The sequence below is a fragment of the Pelecanus crispus genome, chromosome 4 (assembly GCF_030463565.1).
Source record: "Pelecanus crispus isolate bPelCri1 chromosome 4, bPelCri1.pri, whole genome shotgun sequence".
Taxonomy (NCBI): Eukaryota; Metazoa; Chordata; class Aves; order Pelecaniformes; family Pelecanidae; genus Pelecanus; species Pelecanus crispus.
Genome location: NC_134646.1, coordinates 26,330,100 through 26,350,689, shown reverse-complemented (window position 1 = coordinate 26,350,689; position 20,590 = coordinate 26,330,100). Strand labels below are relative to the sequence as shown.

Here is a 20,590-nt window from a genome sequence, read left to right as displayed (position 1 = left end):
TTGGGTGTAAATGCTTTAATGTTAAAACTACATGGAATGTAATCTGCAGCTTTATGTGTAGAACAATATAATTTCCTAACTTGATTCTGTAGTGTTTAAAGTGTGAAATAAGAGTGAGGTTATCACTTTGTGAGGTCACACAGAATATACATTATAGTTTAGATCACCGTAGAGGCTTGTTATCCATGACTTGCACCAAGTATATTGTAAATGCATAGCTCAGCTACCTCTGCTGTTTAAAATCTCAGTTTTTGTTAAGTCTTTAATTCATGGGAGTGTAAATTTTGCAAGTGACACAATGATTTTTCCTGTATTTAATGATGCTTGGCTGATACAAATCACACTGGCATCGAAGCTGGGATAATCAGAAAAAAGTGATCATAGGCTGGTTGGAAACTGGAGCTAACAGTGTAAGAATAATTTTTTTTTCTTTGAAAAAATGATTCAGAGGTGTTTTTAAAATCTGAGAGGAAGCTAGTAGTATTTGCCTCTAACACAATTTTAGTTAAGTATTATGGACATGCAAGTCATGTAAGTCTTGGGCTCATTAAAATCTTAAACTGAAAAATGTTGATCTAAAGATTTTTTTGTTTGATAATATAAGGTCTGACTTACCTGTTCAGATTTTCTACTTTTGACCCTTAATGCTGGGCTTTGGCATTGATGTTTGACAAAAGGCAATGCATTCTAATGTCTAGTTAAGAGAAGATTACCTCATTTTCCAACTTCAGCTCTAAATCCTTTTGGGGACTCTTTAGTTGGACTTCGTTGAAGTGGGTGCTGCATGTATGTGAAAGGTATTGTATTACTACTGAGTAATACTTTATAATCCCAGTTTGTAAAAACATTAGTGTAAGGTATTTCAAATCACTTTTTAATGCTATTCAAAAACTTTTTTGGAGCTATATGGTTGAGACAAGGAAATGAAATGGCAACAGAAGAGTTCAAATAGTTGCTTTTGTTTTCTTCAGTTTTCTTGAGTTTGTAACTGATCAACAGCTATTGTTGTCTTAACAGGCACCTTTGCAGATCCATGTTGCCATGCTTGCCTTGAACCACTTCCAGGAGAACTTTGGTCGCAGACCGAACATTGGGTAATGCAGCAGTTTGTTTGCTAAGCCTAATCAGACAGATCTCTCTGTTTGTTTTAGTTACTGGTTTGATGTGCAGCAGGATACCTTGTCTGTCTGGTATGTAATAGATGACATAGAAATGAGAAGTTGAAATCTAGATGAGAAATGCTACCTAATGCATGTCTGGGTTTGTAACAAGGCATTCCCAATATAGCAATGGCACTTTCTGGGCCCAGGTAGACAGAAAATGCTTCTGGAGGAAGTCCTTCTCTGTTCCAATTTTTTCAGATTGTGGGGTTAATATGGAAAAGTTGTTTCAGTGATAATTCAGTGATTCCTGAATTATCCTGTAGCTTATGGATTTAAAAAAAGAAAAAAGTCTGAAGCATTTGTTTTTCATTTTCAGTATTTTGTTTTCAGCTGTAGTTCTTGATGTGCATAGTTTGGAATTAAATGAGACAAAACTACTTACAAAGTATAAAGACTGGACTTGTACATGGGCTTCTCCATTGAGACTCCTATTCTTGAGCTAACCATAACATTTAGAAGTGCGTCTCTAATGCTTGCTGTTAAAGCCAATATACATTTCCAAACTCTTCCTACTCTATCCAGTGCTTTTTTCCTCCATTGACTGTGTTTCTAGAAGGACTCTGGAATGTTTAAGTGATCACTGTTGTTTCTACCCTGGTGTCTAGATGCCTTCAAGATGCTGAGGAAATGCTGAAAATAGCCGTGTCTATAAGTGAAACACTGGAAAACAAAGTGAGTAAGGAATCATTGTCATTATGAGACATTTTTGATGCACTCATTTACTTGCCTAAAGGTCATGCTTTAGTTGTTGGTCCTTGTTCTGGTCATGGTATCCATCTTTAGATGGATCAGCTGGCTTTCTGAAGGCCATGCGAGGAAACAGAATGGTGTTTCAGCGTGGGTTCAGCCAAACGTTCACCTGATACGAAGGTTGAATCCTGTGGCTATGTGAATCCAGTTTTTAGATACATGTGTATTGCAAGTACAGGGCGTACAGTGGATCTGTCTTGGCTGGAAACCTTTTTGCTAGTCAGAGTGAAATAATTTGTCTTCTACTGAAGAACAATAATCTATGAAACAATCAAGCACTGACTTCCTTGATTGAAGGGATAAATCTGTTGTTGTTATGTTTTATTTTTCAGCCTCAGGTGAATGGAGACATAGTGAAGTGGCTGTCTAGGACTGCTCAGGGATTTCTAGCTCCTCTGGCTGCAGCAGTGGGTGGTGTTGCTAGCCAGGAAGTCTTAAAAGCAGTAACAGGAAAATTTTCTCCATTGCAGCAGTGGGTAAGGCTGTCTTTGTTTTTGGATCTTTATTTTGGTAGTGATGTTACAAATGTATGGTTGTGTGTAAATGTAAATGTATGATCAAAATAGCCTGAACAACTTGTATAATGGGGGGTGGGGGGAAGAAGACTTGAGACTGAATTTAGGAAAAGATATAATGTTTTTATGTGTACAATAAAGTGCAGCCAGTTTTAGTTAAAATTTTCATATTTGGGGTTCAGACATCACGTTCTTTTTTCCCCACAAGCAAGGAGGGCACTGGTCTGTCAGTGCATGGCTGCAAAGGTGTGATATAGTCCACATTCCAGCTTAAGCAGTACATAGGAGTACATAGGAGCAGTGCTTTCACACTCTCAGGATAAGTGTCAGAATACAGTTAGCTTTAAAAACTTCACAGTCTAATTTGGAGGGGTAACATGCCTGTCAGAAGTCAAAAGCTTGTGGCTTACGTTTCAGTGAGCTTTTTCCCCCCTCTGTGTCCAGGTGCTTTTTCCTGACCGCTAAAACTGTGAAGTGAACTGTAGGGAACTGAATGCTGTATAGTCTTCCACTGACAGTAAAAACTTAGAGCTTCTAAATTTCTAGACCCTGTTGTACGTAGAAAATATTTACTTTGTTTTTTAAACAAAAATAACAGGGATGCTTTTAACAGGTTTTTGTTGTTTGTTTTGTTTTGTTTTTTACAGCTATATATAGATATGTTAGACATTGTAACACCTCTAGAAAAGATGGGCTCTGAAGAATTTCTCCCACGGTAAATGTAACTACAATCTGCTGTTTTATGTACTGTTCACATCTGAGTCTCAAGCAGGCACAGAAGATGTCTTTTAGTTCAGTGCCATTTGCTGGAGGGACAGGTTTGGTGTTGAGAATGTGTGTCCTATTTGAGCATGGAAAGAATAGGAATTATAGGGGACTCGGTCTGATTTTCTTAGTTCATGTCTAAGTGCAGTTTGGCATCAATGATACTACCATAATAAATGGCAACTTACTAGTCTTCTGTTTTTGTCTCCTATGCCTGCATAGGGGAGATAGGTATGATGCCTTGAGGGCTTGTATTGGAGACTCTCTGTGCCAGAAGCTGCACGATTTGAATGTTTTCTTGGTGAGTATGACTGACACTGTTACACTTTTTGCAAATGCTTTGTCGATACAGCTAACGTCCACTGTCTTCAAAATAATGACAGCAGCCCTGATGATGTGTGCCACCGCAGAATAAATGGTCCAAAATTGTAATGGGACTTGTGTATTATACTTGTCTTTGTGGTTTTCACTTACGTTTCTGACTCTTAAAAATGTTATTTTCTTTAGGTTGGCTGTGGAGCGATAGGCTGTGAAATGCTAAAAAACTTTGCACTTCTTGGTGTCGGTACTGGGCAAGACAAAGGATTGGTAAGTCACCTGTTAACCTCACTTTGCTTGTTAAAAAGTAATGTGACAAGGAGTAATTGAATAATTAGACTACTTAAAAATGCTAAAAGTCTAAGCCTTATTTCAGGTTGATCTCTACGAAGAGGGTAAAATGGCCTCAGCATAGAGTGGAAGTAGTGTGCAATTAGAAGTAGAATCATAGAATCGTTTAGGTTGGAAAAGACCTTTAAGATCATCCAGTCCAACCATTAACCTACACTACCAAGTCCACACTAAACCAGTCAAGGGTAGACTAGACTAAACCATGTCCCGAAGTACCACATCTACCCATTTTTTGAACACTTCCAGGGATGGTGACTGCACCACCTCTCTGGGCAGCCTGGTCCAATGCTTGACAACCCTTTCCGTGAAGAAATTTTTCCTAATATCCAACCTAAACCTCCCGTGGCGCAGCTTGAGCCCATTTCCTCTCGTCCTATCGCTAACTACATGGGAGAAGAGACCAACACCCACCTCGCTGCAGCCTCCTTTCAGGTAGTTGTAGAGAGCGATAAGGTCTCCCCTCAGCCTCCTCTTCTCTAAGCTAAACAATCCCAGTTCCCTCAGCCGCTCCTCATAAGGCCTGTGCTCCAGACCCTTCACTAGCCTTGTTGCCCTTCTCTGGACACGCTCCAGCACCTCAATGTCTTTCTTGTATTGAGGGGCCCAAAATGGGACACAGTATTCCAGGTGTGGCCTCACCAGTGCCGAGTACAGGGGGACGATCACTTCCCTGCTCCTGCTGGCCACACTATTCCTGATACAAGCCAGGGTGCTGTTGGCCGCCTTGGCCACCTGGGCACACTGCTGGCTCATGTTCAGCCAGTTGTCGACCAACACCCCCAGGTCCTTTTCAGCCAGGCAGCTTTCCAGCCACTCTGTAGAACACACTTGGAGCAGTCTTGCTGTATTTTGTTTTTAAAACAAAACTTAGTATAGGCAGAGCTGTTAGCGACAGTGGGTGCCAACAGCAGTGCTTTGTTTTGACAAGTTTCTGCATAGATTTCATCAAGGCTATTGCTCAGTGCTACACTTAAATTGTAACTTCAGCTGTTGCTTTTGCCCCTTCTGACTTAGGTTACAATTACAGATCCAGACTTGATAGAGAAATCCAACCTGAACAGGCAGTTTCTTTTTCGACCTCATCACATACAGGTAGGCTTTCTTGTTCAGTAAACTTTCTGGACTATTGTTTTGTTTCCCTGTCCTGTGTCCCCACCAAGAGCTGAACTTGTTAGTGTATGTACTTCTGTCCATAAAAGACTTAAAGGCTGTAATGAAATCCAGTATCTTCTAAAACAATACCTAGAACTATGTTGGCATCCCACTTATCACTAGTATCAGATGAGTAAAATTGGCTGGTCTGATCTTAATTTGTACTGGTGTCTTTGACTAATGAAACCTCTCAAACTTGAGAATGAGGAATGCTGTGTTGCCTAAGAAGCTGCCATGGAACTTGAACTGTTAATGGAACTTGACCAAAGTTGCTATCTTCTGACTTAATTCAGTCTTCATTAAGCTGGTAAATAGCTTGGCAAAAACACATGTACATTCAGTAAATGTGTGATACAGAAACTGTTATTTCCTTAGAAGCAGAGAGAACATCCCCGTACTTGCAAACAGAACACAAAATAAAAAAGGTGGCTCAGATCTTGACAGCAGTGGGGAAAAGAGATTCTCCTGCCCAAAACCCAGCAGCTGAATTTTCTGCCTCCTGTTTATGTCTAGCAAATTTGGGAACATTACATCTTGTTTGGATAGATAAATGGAAGGTGAACTCTGCAAGCTTTCAGAAGCTGTGTTGTCTTGGGTTCTACTGTTCTAAGTGCTGATCCCTAGGTAATGAATGTAGTATGGCTAGAAGTGTCGGGTAGGTTAAGAACTCTATTTCAGTTTAGCTTCTGAAATTGGCTTTGTGTGTAATGCCTTGCAGTAATGTGATTATTCACAGGTGTTTGATGTCTATGCTGCATAGACACAGTCACAATAACAAATGGGTTTATCCTCTGACAGTCATGAGCTGCTCCTTTCATATGGAATTTTGAGAGCCAGCATGTGGCATTGGTTTCAGTTACCTGATATGCTTCTGCTGCACCATTTAAGCACTTTCACCTTGTGGTCTCTGACGCACTATTTTAAATAAAACTAAAAATGAAACTAGATTAATAAGATATTTATTAGTGAGGGAGATATATGATTAAAGAATTTCCCTTATTGTATGTTTTGCTTACTAACATTTCTATCAGTGAATTGTTGTCTGATCAGCAAATGAAGTCAATACTTCTGTGTGCCAGATGTTCTTTATCTGAATATTGTTGATATATATATATTTATACTTTCAGAAACCTAAAAGCTATACTGCAGCAGAAGCAACTCTGAGTATCAATCCTTACTTAAAGATTGACTCGTATATTAATAAAGTTTGTCCAGCCACTGAGAACACTTACAGCGATGAATTCTATACCAAGCAAGATGTGATTGTGACCGCTTTGGACAATGTTGAGGCAAGGAGATACATTGATAGGTAGGTTGTGGAAAGGAAGTGAGGGCTGCTATTCATGTTCTTATGTGAACTCTGCTTTCCTATTCTTCCTGATCTGCAACTGCTTATAAGATCTGATAACAAATTGCTCAGATTTATCTTGCTGCTTTATAGGGATGCTGGCTGGGGGGAGGAAGGGGTTTATACTCATGGTGGAAACCAGCTCTGCTGTTGTGTGGCTGCTACTGTTCACATGGCACAGAGGCTTGGAGTGAGTTCTTGGAAAAGAAGAGCTGTCAAGGTCTGATGAGAGGTAGAATACTGTGGCAGTCTTAAGGTTGAATTACTTATGTATAATAATACGTATTTAAATTTATAAGTAGGGATGTTTACATTTAAAAAGAATTGCTCATGCTCCTAATCCAGGTAGGCGCAGGTTTATGGTATCCTGATCTAACATGAAATAACTTCTTTTCCCAAGTTTGGTGTAAGCTTTCCACTCTTCTGAAAGTGCCTAGAGTCAATTCTGGTTATACTCCAGTAATGTCTGCAAGGCAAGAATGCAGTGATTACGCTGTATTCTGATAGTCTTTGTCTTTCCATGTCAGCCGTTGTGTAGCAAACCTGCGTCCTCTTATAGACTCTGGAACTATGGGAACAAAAGGACACACAGAAGTTATTGTGCCCCATCTGACAGAGTCCTATAATAGTCACGTAAGTGTTCTAAGACCATTGCTTACCTTCTGCAGCTAGTCCCATAATGCCCTCTGATTCTTTAATCATTTATATATCTGTCTAAAATAAGTGACCTATTTGAGTTGCTGAAGTTCAGTACTGGTAGGAAATAATTACTTGGTTTCTGAAGAAAAGCTCACAGGAAATAAAATTTGAGCAGACCGGAGATACCATGTCTGCTGCCTAGCTGGTGATTATGCCTAGGCCAATAATTAAAAGCAATTACTATATGAATCATGAAACACAAGCTTTGGAAAAAGTCCTAATTCTGAAGCATTTCCAAGGGACTGACTTCTTTTCCCTTGAAAACTCCCTTCTAAATAAGAATCTAGTCTTACAATGGCATTGCAAACTGGTTTTGTACTTGTGGGTTTCTTTTGTAGAACTGCTTTCTGCCTGCTCATTCTCTTCTTGGTGAATATCACCTCCACAGGCAAGTAGGAGAAACACAGGAGAAACTCTGTAGAAGGAATTAGTCTGCCAGTTTCTACAAGCATACATAACAGTTCTGTTTGAATGGGGAAGGGGGAAATGAGCCTTCAAACTCTTGCCGTGTCCCTCTGTTTAACTTCTGGTGAAACTGCCTTTACAAGGTAGAAATTCACTGGTTGAGAACACCATGAAATGGTGCCCCATGGACACAGGGACACGATTTTGAGCATCCTAATGGCTTTGCTAGGGTCCACAAAGAAAGAAGTCTTTCTGGCCTTTGAACGAAAGGGCATATTTCATGTTGAGGGTGTACATGAATGTGAACTGCACATCTTGGAAAAGCTGGCTAGCAATTTCTTCTGTTGTGTTTCAGAGTTCAGTTTTGCTTTCCAGTGTTGAGTTTAGACTATTCTTCATAAACAGGAAGTGATATGTTAGTGTTAATAAAACAGATTTTGTTCTAAGCATATATAAGCCAACTTGTATTTTATAACGGAGTTTTAAACTTACATAGTCTAGAAATTCTTGGTGCTCTTATTAGCAATAAACTTTAATAAGCCTGCATTTACACGCAACTCCCCTTAATTACAGCGGGATCCACCAGAAGAAGAAATACCTTTTTGCACCTTGAAGTCTTTCCCAGCTGCCATTGAGCATACGATACAGTGGGCAAGAGATAAGGTAAGGGAATAAGCTTACTGATGTTCAGCATAACTTAATGTGTATTTGGAAAGGTGGGGGATCTGATATACTTCTCGCAAAATGCCATGTTTGTTCTTTTTATTTTCTAGTTTGAAAGTTCATTTTCTCACAAGCCTTCATTGTTTAACAAATTCTGGCAAACCTATCCATCCGCAGAAGATGTTTTACAGGTAGGGGAATGTTGCCAGGGTAAAATATGGGGTTTAAACTAATGCTTTATGGATCTTGTTTCTATTTAAGTGCAGGGAGATTTGGTTTTTTTTCTGACTTTATTCAGAAAACCTGGAGACTTGCTTGGTCAAGTCATTAGCTGATCTTTCATGGGAACAGTATTTCTGGTGTGTCTCATAATTAAGAGCCAAAGTCTCATGCATGGGCTGCTGCTTTAGCTCATGTGTGCTCTGTACATGATGTAGAAACATCAGAAATACTGAGGCACTGCTAGCGAGTGTATAGTAGATGTCACGTTGATGTGCAGCCAGCTGGGAAGAATGAAGGGAAGACTTAGTTTCAAGCACATTAAACTGTGTAATAAATTAGACTCAATTGCTTAATATCTTTTCATGTGAGTCTATAATGGCCTATGGTCCATAGGGCTGGGTGGAAATAAATCAAGTAGACCACAGCACCTGGGCAAAACCACAGTGGAGAGCATCACATAACCCTCTGTTTCCTTTTGTCTGTAACTTACTAAAAACATATTTACTGTTTCACTGGATTACGAGGAATCTTGTCTGTTTTAACATTTTCATATTTCCTTCTCTATCTAGAGAATAAAATCAGGGGAGAGCTTAGAAGGCTGTTTTCATGTTATTAAAACACTCAGTAGAAGACCCCGAAGTTGGACTCAATGTGTGGAACTAGCAAGAGTAAAATTTGAGAAGTATTTTAGCCATAAGGTAGGTAAGATCTGGAAATGAGGTGGCGCTAGACCGATGAGGATTTTAGAAAACTTGGTAGCCCTAATAACTAGGCGTCCAAGTCTGTGCACTCACTTCCCTCTCTTCACAAATAACGAACTGTACTTGAAACTTAAAAATGCTGTATCCCTTCCTCTTTCTAATGGAGCACTTTTAAGTCTGGTTTATTAACTCACTCCTAGTGGCTCTGTTCACTATTCTCCATGCAGTTTTCTTGGCATTTTTCCATCTGACCTAGGCATTGTTTTTCCAGAGCACCAGGATTATCAGATGTCTTTTACTAAAGGACAGTGGCTTTTTGTTTCCCTCACTAAACTTTTGTTACTGAACTCATCTTCATATCCCTGATTCTTCTCAAAGATGTCACAGAAAGTTGGCTGAAATAAGAGCCAGTCATTCTGAGAATCTGGTCCACAGTGTTGCTTAAAGTGTGTGTGTGTGTGTAATTTTGTAGGAAAGATGTAATTGTGATGGTGTGTTAATAAACATATCATACCTGTGTGTATGGAAGCCCTGGTAGTAGTTGTCACATTGAGAAAACATTGCTTTCCCAATTGTGAATTGGTATGCAAGTATCTTAAAGTGACAACAGGGTGGGGGGAATGCTTTGCTTGTTGGATTAAGTGTCTTGCTTGGACTTTGGACAGATGAGGTGACATTGCCATCTTTGTCCTGTGAGTGAATGGGTAGGTCACTTTATCTAGTAGTCCTTGTGTCTGTAAGCTCTCCATCTTGACACAGGCATCTTAGATTTTCTTAATTCTTTAAATTACTTGAACTACATATTGGAGTGTCTTAAAAGCTGTATCAAGATTTCATATCATTACTAAAAAGAAGGCTTGATTTGGTGTGACCATGTCAATCTGTATATGACAAATTACTAAAGCTGTTCTGGCTTTTCCTCTAGGCTCTTCAGCTCCTTCATTCATTTCCCCTTGATACACGATTAAAAGATGGAAGTAAGTACAAATGCTCCTTTGTGCCTGTTGTGAATTCATGGCCTATGTCATGTGTTGCTGTTCCTGATTCCTTAGGATTTCATCTTAAGTCTGTCTTCTTACCAGGTTTGTTTTGGCAATCACCAAAGAGGCCACCTTTTCCGGTGAAGTTTGAATTTAATGATCCTTTGTAAGTACGGTACTGCCACTGATGTGTTTTATAGCATCCTGTAAAACTCACCCTACAGCAGAAAGTGCAAGGCAGTGGTTTTATAGCACTGGAAGTTGGACTGGTACTTGATAAGTACTAGCGCATAGTCTTAGGCTGTGGCAGATTCAGTGAGCTGCCTTGTACTTTCACTGCAGGTAATTTAACTTTCACTGAGATGGGATTGGAGGGTGCTGTGGGAAGTTCTGACAACTACTAATGTGAAATGGCTTAGAACAACCCATTTCATTTATTGTGTGACTACAGAATTACTGAATTGTTGCTTTTGTACCCCCCATGCCCCCAGCGGGCTGTATCATGAAATGCAGGATGTGCCAAATTAAATTGACTACCTAAAATGACCTAGTGGAGACCCCCCTTCATCACAATTTGGGTCTGATCTAGATGGCTTGGGTATTACAGAGCATTTGAAAAACTGATGTGGTTGAAGGATTGAAAAGCCTTTACGTGCTGCGTATCTACATCTGCTTTGAGATACTGTCCGGATTGCCATTTTTAGTTTGGGTGAAAACTGAGATCACAGCAAATAGCAAAGTATTTCTGAGATGAAGCTTTTTATTATCATATTGATGTCACGTGAGCGTTTGTAGTTGTTTTCTTGACTACAGAGGTTAAGGAAATACGGTTTTCATTAAATAACTCTTCACTCATCAAAGCTTGCTTAGTTTTGGGGAGGACTTCTTAGTCCCTCAAAATCTGTCATCTGTTTTGTACTGTGTGCACTGAAGGGTGGAAATTCTATTTCTCTGTGTTTTCAAGACCTCTTTGAATATGATTGCAAACCTTTGGGCAACTGAATTTAAAAAAACAACTAAACAAAAATAATTATCTTTCTCTCTTCTTCAGGCACTATGGCTTCATTGTGAGCGCAGCAAAACTCTTCGCAACAGTGTACTGTGTTCCTTTCACAGAAAAGGTAATCCATACTGTAACAGTGTTCCCATTGCATAACTTGGATGTATGTGTTTGGTTTTGGCCCGATGTCCAGTTGCCAGTTCTTTCCAAGAACTGATTAAAGTGATTCTTAAAGTAATCCATCCTCCAGCACTGGCTGTTCAGCAACTGCTTACATTTAGTTGTCTTTATTTAAATCCCTAACACAGAGAAGAAATGAGTAGTGTATTGGGTATTTTCAGTAAGCACTGAACTTGGGAATTCTTATTTTGATGGACATATTTCCTGTGCAGTATAATAACTGAACTGAAAGAAGATCTCTTTAAGGCATTTTTTAAATTAAGTGTATTAGCTATGGTCTGGGAGTTTTTTTTTTTACTACTCACAGCCTCTGTGTTGCTTATCCTTTGTTTTTCTTGTTAACCTTTTTCTTGTCTAATTGGATCTTCCTGTAAGTCGCGTTTAAACTTCAGTTCTGTTCAGTTTTCAAGTGCTAGGCACTTAACACTACTCTGGTTCACCGTGGCAACTGAAATGTCACTTGGTGTTTCAATGATGATGTTTCACTGAAACGTCATTGAATACTTGTGGGATTTCTTGGTTTTGGTACTCTTTGAAATGCTACTGGGTATACAGTCTTTTTGTGGGGGCCTTTTTGAGTTGATGTGAATTTAATTTTTTTTTTCTTCAAAACTATAACAGGATTTGTCAGAGGAAACTATTTTGAAGATTATTTCAGCTGTGAAGGTACCAGAGTTTAGACCTTCAAACAAAGTAAGTGTGATATTTATTGTAAAGAAAAAAAAAATTCCACAAGCACTGTCCCACATCTTCAGCTGCTACTTGCATTGATGCTGATGAGAAATAAACACAAATTAGAATGTGTTTCGGGGAAGCAAGAGTGGGGCATACAGGACTACTTTAACTTGATATAGCTAAGGTATCTATGTACCAGATGCTAAATGCAAGCTGTGGGGTTTTTTTGCCTTTTGCAAATGATTTGTTGTAGCATCATTCTCTATGCATGAAAGTGATTGTAACTGTGCAAGCTTTTTTTAAGTTTATATGAGTCTATGCTATTTTCATAAAAGTACTAAAATTTTACTCATAAGCAACTTTAAAGCAATCCAAGACTAGTGTCAATTTGTTATTTCTTTCTAGGTAATATAAAGGAAGTGCCATTACTTCTATGGTTTTCTTTTTAAGTGTTAACTTCAAAACAGCTTAAGTGTTACTGTGCAGTGGCTAGCATTCACCATCATTTAAAATTAGCAAGTATTTCAGGTTGTTTTCATATTTGCTTGCTCAGCATTAGCACTGGTCTCATGAATGCTTGCCTTGTGAGACAAAAACGCTATTTTGACTCAGATTCACAGAGTGGTTGAGGTTGGAAGATTTTGGAGACTGCCTTGTCCAATCCACTTACTCAAGCAGGGGCAGCTAAAGCAGGTCGTCAAGGACTGTGTCCCATTGAGTTTTGAATATCTCTGAGGATGGAGACTCCACAGCCTCTGTCTGCTGCCTGTGCCAGTATTCAACCATCCTCACAGTTTTGGTTGTGTTTTCCTGTTTGTTTTTTCTTTAAAGTATTTTCTTATGTTTCTTATGGAATTTTATATGCTTCAGTTTGTGCCCATACCCCCTTGTCCTGTCGCTGGGCACCAGTGAAAAGAGTCTGGCTCTGCCTTCTGTACTTTCCCCCCATCAGATATTTATACACATGATAAGATGCCACTGAGACTTATCTTATCTAGGCTGAACCATCACAGCTCTCGCAGCTTCTCCTCATATGAGAGATGCTCCAATCCTTTAATGATCTTTGTGGCCCTTGGCTGGACTTGCTCCAGCAAGTCTATGTCTCTCTTGAACTGGGGAGGAAAGACTGCAGGGAAGACAGGAAATCTAGTACACTTCACACTTGTGCTGTACAAAGTTCATGTATTTTATTACTCAAGCACTGCATACGCTTTCAGGTTGTACAGACTGATGAAACTGCAAGAAAACCAGATCATATTCCAGTCAGCAGTGAGGATGAAAGAAATGCTATTTTCCAGCTGGAGAAGTCTATACTATCCAATGAAGCTCTGGAAAGTGAGTAGTGCAAACTATCTTCATAGCTTAGTTAACATCTTGCAGCTGCACTGCCAGTAGCATGACATTCAGGTCTTTGGATAAAGCAGTTCTGTAATTCTGCAAGAAGCAGATAGCTGATATCTAAAGCTTTCTGAAGTGTCATGCAGATAACTGTCCTTATTGCTTGATGTTACCCTATGCTTCTGTATTTCTGAGATTCCTGCAAGTTTTAGGGTTCTCTGTTATACTTGCATGTAAGTGCAACCCTGATAGCAGCGAGCAGGCAGTAAGGAATTGAACTCTAAGGAGGGAAAGGGTGCCAGCTAGATCCCAGATGGACTGAAAGTGACTCTGGTATGAGACAGTTGAGAGTTACTACTTAACAGGAATCAATCTGAAATTATGCTAAAATGTGAAGGCTGTTAGAGTCTTCTTCAGCATCTTCTAGATATGTTAAAATGAGAATGCTTGAATCACGTTTTTGTGCCTGGCCACATGAAGACGTCACTGGGCAACAACTATATGCATGTAGTGAACACAGAGGAGAAAGATTAGCTTAGCTCTAACCCATCCCATGAAGCATCAAGCTGAACCTTTGTCTCCCATGCTACTGAGTCTGTAGTGAAATGGTTACAGATAAACAAAGCTTATAGAGGGAATTCTCACAGAACGGAGCTATAGCGAGGTGGAGTGTGTGAGAAACATTCATTGGGCTGTCCAAAATCTCTTGCAGGTGTTGCAAGGAAAATAAAATTACAGAGCTCTGCTGATATTTCTTTCATTACTCACTTTTAACAGCGGGTATTGGTAGGGGCATTTCTGCTTCTAGCATGGGAAAGCAAGTTACAAATAAGGCACCAAGCTCCAGAATGTGAAATTTTTAATTTAAGGTTCTAGTTCCCTATAACTTATGTTTAGAACATCTTCAGTTTTCTAATAATAATTTTTGCCCTTTTTTTTTTCTTATGAGCAGATGACTTGCAAATGAAGCCCATCTCCTTTGAAAAAGATGATGATAGTAATGGGCATATAGATTTCATAACAGCAGCATCAAACTTGCGAGCCAAGATGTACAACATCGAACCAGCAGATAGGTTCAAAACAAAGCGCATTGCTGGGAAGATTATTCCTGCAATTGCAACAGCTACTGCTGCAGTATCAGGGCTGGTGAGTATGCTTTTTAAAATGCTTAAAATGCATATTTCTTTCTCTTACTGTTCCTTGCCTAAAACCACTGTTGTCTGGATATTGATTAACACTACCCTGACAGAGCCTTGTTAAAGAAATGGGTTTATCTCAAACTTAAAAATCTTTTTTTCTCATGTACCAATCAAAAGGTCGCTCTTGTTTCTAGATGTGGTAAGCCCTTGGTGCTTTTATTTCTGGTTGGAGGTCAGCATTTTGGCTTGTTTTCTGCAATTAATACTGACTTCCATCAGAGTGCCACTGCCAAGAGTGGAAAGGATATGTTCTGTAGTAGTTCACATCCATGCACCTCAACAGAACTGCATGCTTTGTGGAGGTGTCTTGAATTAAACAATTTTGGAAGAGTCTTACATTAGGAGCGCTTTTGAAAATTTTAAATATTTCCATTAGCAGCAACAGAATTGATATCTGTGGCATATAGGGTTGCACCTCTAGATGTGATTTACTCTGCCGATTGGAAAAAGGCTGATCTCATTAACTACTTACTCTGTAGTTGCTGCCCTGTTAACTAAGCTAGTGTTGATAACACAGTACCTAAAACCTGTGTTTGGTCTTATGGAAGTATGGGATTCTTATTTACTGCAGGTTGCACTGGAACTCATCAAAGTTGTGGGTGGCTACCCAGCTGATGCATACAAGAACTGTTTTCTGAACCTAGCCATTCCCATAATGGTCTTTACAGAAACTGCTGAAGTAAAAAGAACTGAAATCAGGTAGGAAGGACAGTGGCAGAAGGGTGGTATTTGGAAACCTGGTAATTGTTGCTTAGGACTTGGTGAGCCGTTACAAGAAGTGCAAAGTTTGTAGCATTATTAAATCCAGCAAACCACATTAAGGCCTTATGTGCTCACATAGCAGAACTGTGGTGGACCCACAGTTCATGGTCATACTCCAATTAAATGTTAGAGATATTGAGGGTTATTTTTCTGTTGTTCTTTAAACTTGGGAGATCATGAATCACTTAGTGCTTGCTATGAAACTCTATTATCCATTTACTATGTACTGCTAAAGGTGTAAGTGATATTCTTAGTACCACCAAGGGTGTCCCATAATGCATTGCTCAAGAACTTCCTGTTTGGAAAATGCAGCACATGCTCTTCTGTCCTAATTTTAAAAATAGTGGTTTTAAGGGCTTAGTTTTGTTCTCAGGGGAAGCTGTTGCTAGTGAGGCTTTAAAAATCTAGATGAGTTAGATGTGCAGCATGGTTTTTAATAAATATCCTGTCTGCACAGGCTGGACACACTTCTGCACCTTAGTCAATACAAGAGCCGTTTTTCAGCAGGTCTGGAAACTCAGTCATTTCATTGCTAGATACCAATGTTTTCTCAGAGTTCTTACTGTGTGTTGTGCTTAGCCAGGTCAAAGCACTGGAGAAATGGAAGCAGAGAGGAAAGAGATTTTTTTCCTCAAGATAAAACAGCACGTCTCTAGAAAGAGCAGTTCTTCAGTGCATGTTTAAAGGAAGTGCCTGAGTTCATGTTCTAAAGTAACAAACAACCTTTCTCTTTTTAAAACAGAAATGGGATATCATTTACAATCTGGGACAGGTGGACAATTTATGGGAAAGAGGATTTTACTCTGTTGGATTTCATAAATGCTGTCAGAGTAAGTTACCATCTATTATACTGGGTTAATATGAGTGGAAAGGGTTTTCTTGTTTTGGATTGTTCATTTGGTTTTTTGGGGGGTTGGGGTTGTTTGCTTTTTTTCTTTCATCAAGTTATTGTTCAAATCAGAGTAATTCTAGAAAGAATTAGTGTCAACGGGAATGTCTCTAAGTAAACGCGTCCAAGCCTATTTTCAAATTCTTTGTTAATTCGATTGGCTCAAATGTATCTTATTAAAACTGCTGTCAGCATCCATGCATTAGCAAGTTTCGTGGTTGGGATCCTATGGTTTTGATTTGTAATATTAGCAGTAGTAGTATCTGCTGGCTTGTGCAGCTGTCCTAGTCCTTTAATAAGTTTTAATTTGTGAACTCCAGGAAAAATATGGAATTGAACCAACTATGGTGGTACAAGGAGTCAAAATGCTGTATGTTCCTGTGATGCCAGGTCATATTAAAAGATTAAAGCTGACGTAAGTATAACTACAAAATGGATCAATGAATACAAGTGCACATACAACTTATGTTCACTGATTGTATCGTGTGTCTGACAGCAATGTTTTCTCTCAAAGTGCTTGCTAGTCATTAATATTTGGGAAGGAAAAAAAGTAATTTCTTCCTTTTGGGAAAAAAAAAAAAGGGAAAGTGAATTAATGTCTGTGGTGAGGGCAGGAGACTTGCAAAATGCTACTCTAACAGATGAATGCCAGAATGAGGAACCCAAAGAAGTCTGACAATAAGGGTTTTTGGGGGAAGAATGTACCTTGGTTCAAGCAGAACAAGACTAATTGAACCTTTTTAAACTGGCTTAGAACTAATGGTGATATTTAGCAACTTAGCTCTGAAAGAATGACAACACTTACTCAGGAGGGAAATAATGTATTGATTGCAGATTGAGATTTCTGGAAGTCTGCTCAGTTCATAGCAATTCCTTAAGATTCTAGCTCACTTTAGCCCTTTTAAAAACGAAGACATTCACAAGGCTTTGCGGTGCTGCTCACTGACAGGAAATTGGGGTACAACAAACTGGAAGTTTGGGAGGGTGTGAGGGCAGGGTGCTGGGTTTTGACTGACAGGCCTTTGCAAAGTAACAGCCAGATCTCACCCAGGTTTAGTTCTGCTTTGTATGTTAATTGAACTTCTTTAGCTTAAAATTTGTTCCTCGCAGCTCCTGTGAAGTGTACAGTGGTCAGTGCTCACAGGTTTTGCTAGAGCAAGTAGGTGCATTGATCAGTACTGTTTCGAAGGTCTGCCAGTAGGTAACGTCAGGCAAAGCAGTATATGTTATGGGCAAGCTACTTCAAACTTCTAGGGGGAGAAGAGCCTCTAAGTTGGTACTGCCTGGTGGTACTACCTAATTTGGTACTGGTGCCTGGCATACTAAGATATGAATTTACAGCCTATCTCAAAATAAGTTGTTGAAATTACTTCTCCTACAGCTGTATAAATCGTGAGAGGGGTGTGTAATGAAGTCAGAGGCATGGTTTGAAGCTGCCACCTTGTGAATATCAGGATTTCTTATTACCCGAGACTCAGTTCAAACTTTCCACGTTGTTACAGCAACTTGGGGTTCTGGTACAAACAGTCCCAAACACTCTATAAGATATTTGCAGAGCAAAGTTTTGTCCTGCTTGTGTGTTTATTTCTTCGTAAGGCTTTTAAAATCTTTCTCTTGCTGTGATATGACAAGCATTGCAAGACTCTGTCTTCATTTCAGAACTACAGCATTGACTGGTAGCATACTCCTTAAAAGCAAGTTTTAGAGACATAGTTATGTGCCCTGCTCTGTAGGTTGGGGCTTCCTCATGCAAATGGATATGACCTCAGTATCTCTTGCTGAGAAGAGGCTAACGCTTTGTGTTCTTGCAAGGGAACAAGTACTTTGTGAAAAGCAGTTTTTTGACCTGTGTGCTGAAGCAGAGCCAGAAGGGGAATCCTTCTCCAAGTGACCTGTGAGGAATAGAAATGAGTGACTGTATTCCTCCAGCCTCCTAGCATTTAAGCTGGCCTCATGAACTAGTGCTCAGAGTTGGCAAGAAAATAATTTTGAGACATCCAAAGATATGTAATGAAAGTGAGGTTGATTGGCCTTCTACTTCAGTATGTTATTGTGCAACTTCCAAGCAATAGCTGTAGCTTTTGAGACTGCGGAGAGCAAAGAGGGGAATTTGCATGAAGACATGACACGCTTACCTACTTTAAACTCACATTGTGGTCACAAAGGAAGAAGTCCCAGATCCTGGCTGTTTTTCCTCCCTCACTGCAATTCACCTTCAAAATTCAAGGACTGAACAAGTCTTAACCCCAATAGAATTACTTTCCACCAGAACTATGTATCTAGTGTCTGCACTGGAGTGGTTCTCCCTAATAACATATTAAAACCAGCCATTATTGGTAGACCAACAACTTACTCGTCCTCATTGATCAAAATCCTGCACAGAAAGCTGACTTTGCCCCGTGCCTCAGTAGGACGCCAAAGAGTAATTATGTCTGTGAGGAATCCCATCCAAAACTGGCCATTTTCTCTTCTGTACTGAGCACTTGTTAGTGAACAATGTAATAGCTCACTAATGGGCTACGTCTATCAAGAACATGGAATACCATTTGCTATACCTCAGGTGGAGGAATGGCTTTTGTGTCAAAATTAAAAAGGTGGCTTATTCTCCATTGTAATCTGGTTTCTAGTATGTTTGGCTTCATTGCTGGCAGTGAAATTCATCCTAGTCTGGCCCTGAATTCCCACTGCCAATCCTTCTTCTGGTATGTTAACAAACTGTTCCTCGTTTCCTTGTAGGATGCAAAAGCTTGTGAAACCATCAGCTGATAAGAAGTACGTGGATTTGACGGTATCGTTTGCTCCAGAGACTGATGGAGAAGAAGACTTGCCAGGGCCGCCAGTGAGATACTACTTTGTTCAGGAAGACAATTGATGGTAGAGACACAAAAGTCACTCCTGGACCATTTGTTCTGAAAGGAGTGTGCTAATTTTCAGCTATTAAAGATGGTACTATATATTTCTTTTTGGTGAAGCCTTAATTAAAACAAATGGTGAAAATCAGTGGCTTTGTACTGAAGACAAACTGGATTTATGTTTCATCTGCTCCTGTTTTCTTCAAACCTGTTTGCTCAAAGGAGGATTGGTCACTCCGTGAGATGGAATGTCCAGTGCAGTCCTTACCTTAAAGACAAGATCTGTATTGATTTGCGGGGAGCTGAAGAAACCAAGAAGAATGGTGAATCTAACAAATGCTCACCACGTGCAAATTAGGCACTGCTTAGAGAAGAGTGCAAAAAATGGGGAAACTGCCATTTTGTGATACTCCTGGTGTTCTAAGAACATCGCAAATCCATTTCATATGTTACTTAATTCTCAAACAAGAATTTCATTCTTGCCATCTACACGTGAGATTTAATCCATCCAAAAGGTTTCAACTCCCACTTAAAAGCAGATGAACTGCTTTATTGTGTTGTGGGTGCTCTCTTCTGAACAGTTAGTGATGCTGCGTGTCAGAGCAGCTATCTTACAACAGTCTCAACATGGAAACATAGGGAGGCAGGTCTTGAGTAGGTGTAAATTGTCACAGCTCCCCTGAAGTAGAGAGAGCTGGAATTGTTGATTATCTGCACTAAGACTGTTCTCTGGGGAATACTGTAACATGGGGAAAGTGGAAACCTATCGGAGAGCTGAGTTAACACTTTCGACAATAAAACTGTGTCCTAAAGAAAGAGAAAATGTTTGGTGTGATTGAGCCTTTCTGCCCTCACCAAACTAAAAACACTGTAGCAAATGGCGATGCTGAAAGGAAGAAAAGGCAAACAGCTCTGGATGTGTGCCATAGCAAACACTGTTTCCTCAGCTGCTCCTTTTGGTACCATTTCCTTATAGCAAATGGTTATGGTGTACACCTGTCCACAGCACAAGTCTGAGTTGCACTGACCACTGAGGTTATCATCATCATCAGTCAGTTACTAGGGTATCTAAGCATAAAGAATCTGCTTAATCGGAAATAATTAGGGACTAGCTTTGCTGCTGTGGTGAGGCAGAGGTGCATTACAGAAACATCTGTGACACCACCTTATTTTCTCTATCATTTAAACACTGGATAGTTGAGCTGGTAGTTCTTTTTTTCTCCCAATGGTGATAGAGTGAAGTGAGGTTAGAATAAAAACCTATGAACTGGAAAACCTTTTAATGTGTTTAAGCTTTAGAGACTGTGATTGCACATTATCTCCTGCAGCTGTTGCAAAAGCTATTGACTCCTTAGCCATTTATCCTCGATCATAATTTATTAAGCTTTAGGGATATCTTCACATTTAATCCACGTTACTGGTCAGGAATTTTACCTCTCCTTTTTTCCCTTCTCAGTTGTAGTCAGGAATAACAGCTGTTAGGCTGGGAACTTGAACACCAAGGTGTATGGAACTGAATAGCTGAATCAACACAATTATTCCAATATTTGGGATTTAGTCTTACGTGCAGGATATCTTCTGGAAGGTGTATATAGTTTTACAGTCAGTCTAGTTTATAGATATAATTTTCTAGATTAATAACACTGCTTTTTAAACTACCTAA

The 20,590-nt window shown here is 39.6% G+C and overlaps 1 protein-coding gene across 1 annotated transcript in view; it reads left to right on the top strand.

Moving 5' to 3' along the window:
* The window catches only part of UBA6 (ubiquitin like modifier activating enzyme 6), a 30,917-nt gene extending 11,590 nt beyond the window's left edge, over positions 1–19,327 (top strand). Inside the window, exons 11-32 of the mRNA XM_075708848.1 lie at positions 1,018–1,094; positions 1,769–1,835; positions 2,246–2,389; positions 3,076–3,143; positions 3,416–3,494; positions 3,701–3,781; positions 4,877–4,954; positions 6,142–6,323; positions 6,890–6,995; positions 8,040–8,129; positions 8,240–8,320; positions 8,921–9,049; positions 9,978–10,029; positions 10,135–10,198; positions 11,084–11,153; positions 11,834–11,905; positions 13,105–13,222; positions 14,178–14,371; positions 14,996–15,123; positions 15,929–16,016; positions 16,396–16,490; positions 18,812–19,327. Of these exons, the coding sequence (XP_075564963.1) occupies positions 1,018–1,094; positions 1,769–1,835; positions 2,246–2,389; positions 3,076–3,143; positions 3,416–3,494; positions 3,701–3,781; positions 4,877–4,954; positions 6,142–6,323; positions 6,890–6,995; positions 8,040–8,129; positions 8,240–8,320; positions 8,921–9,049; positions 9,978–10,029; positions 10,135–10,198; positions 11,084–11,153; positions 11,834–11,905; positions 13,105–13,222; positions 14,178–14,371; positions 14,996–15,123; positions 15,929–16,016; positions 16,396–16,490; positions 18,812–18,947 (2,199 nt within the window). The 3' untranslated portion in view covers positions 18,948–19,327. The remainder of the gene's footprint in view (positions 1–1,017; positions 1,095–1,768; positions 1,836–2,245; positions 2,390–3,075; positions 3,144–3,415; positions 3,495–3,700; positions 3,782–4,876; positions 4,955–6,141; positions 6,324–6,889; positions 6,996–8,039; positions 8,130–8,239; positions 8,321–8,920; positions 9,050–9,977; positions 10,030–10,134; positions 10,199–11,083; positions 11,154–11,833; positions 11,906–13,104; positions 13,223–14,177; positions 14,372–14,995; positions 15,124–15,928; positions 16,017–16,395; positions 16,491–18,811) is intronic.
* Positions 19,328–20,590: the final 1,263 nt, after the last annotated feature.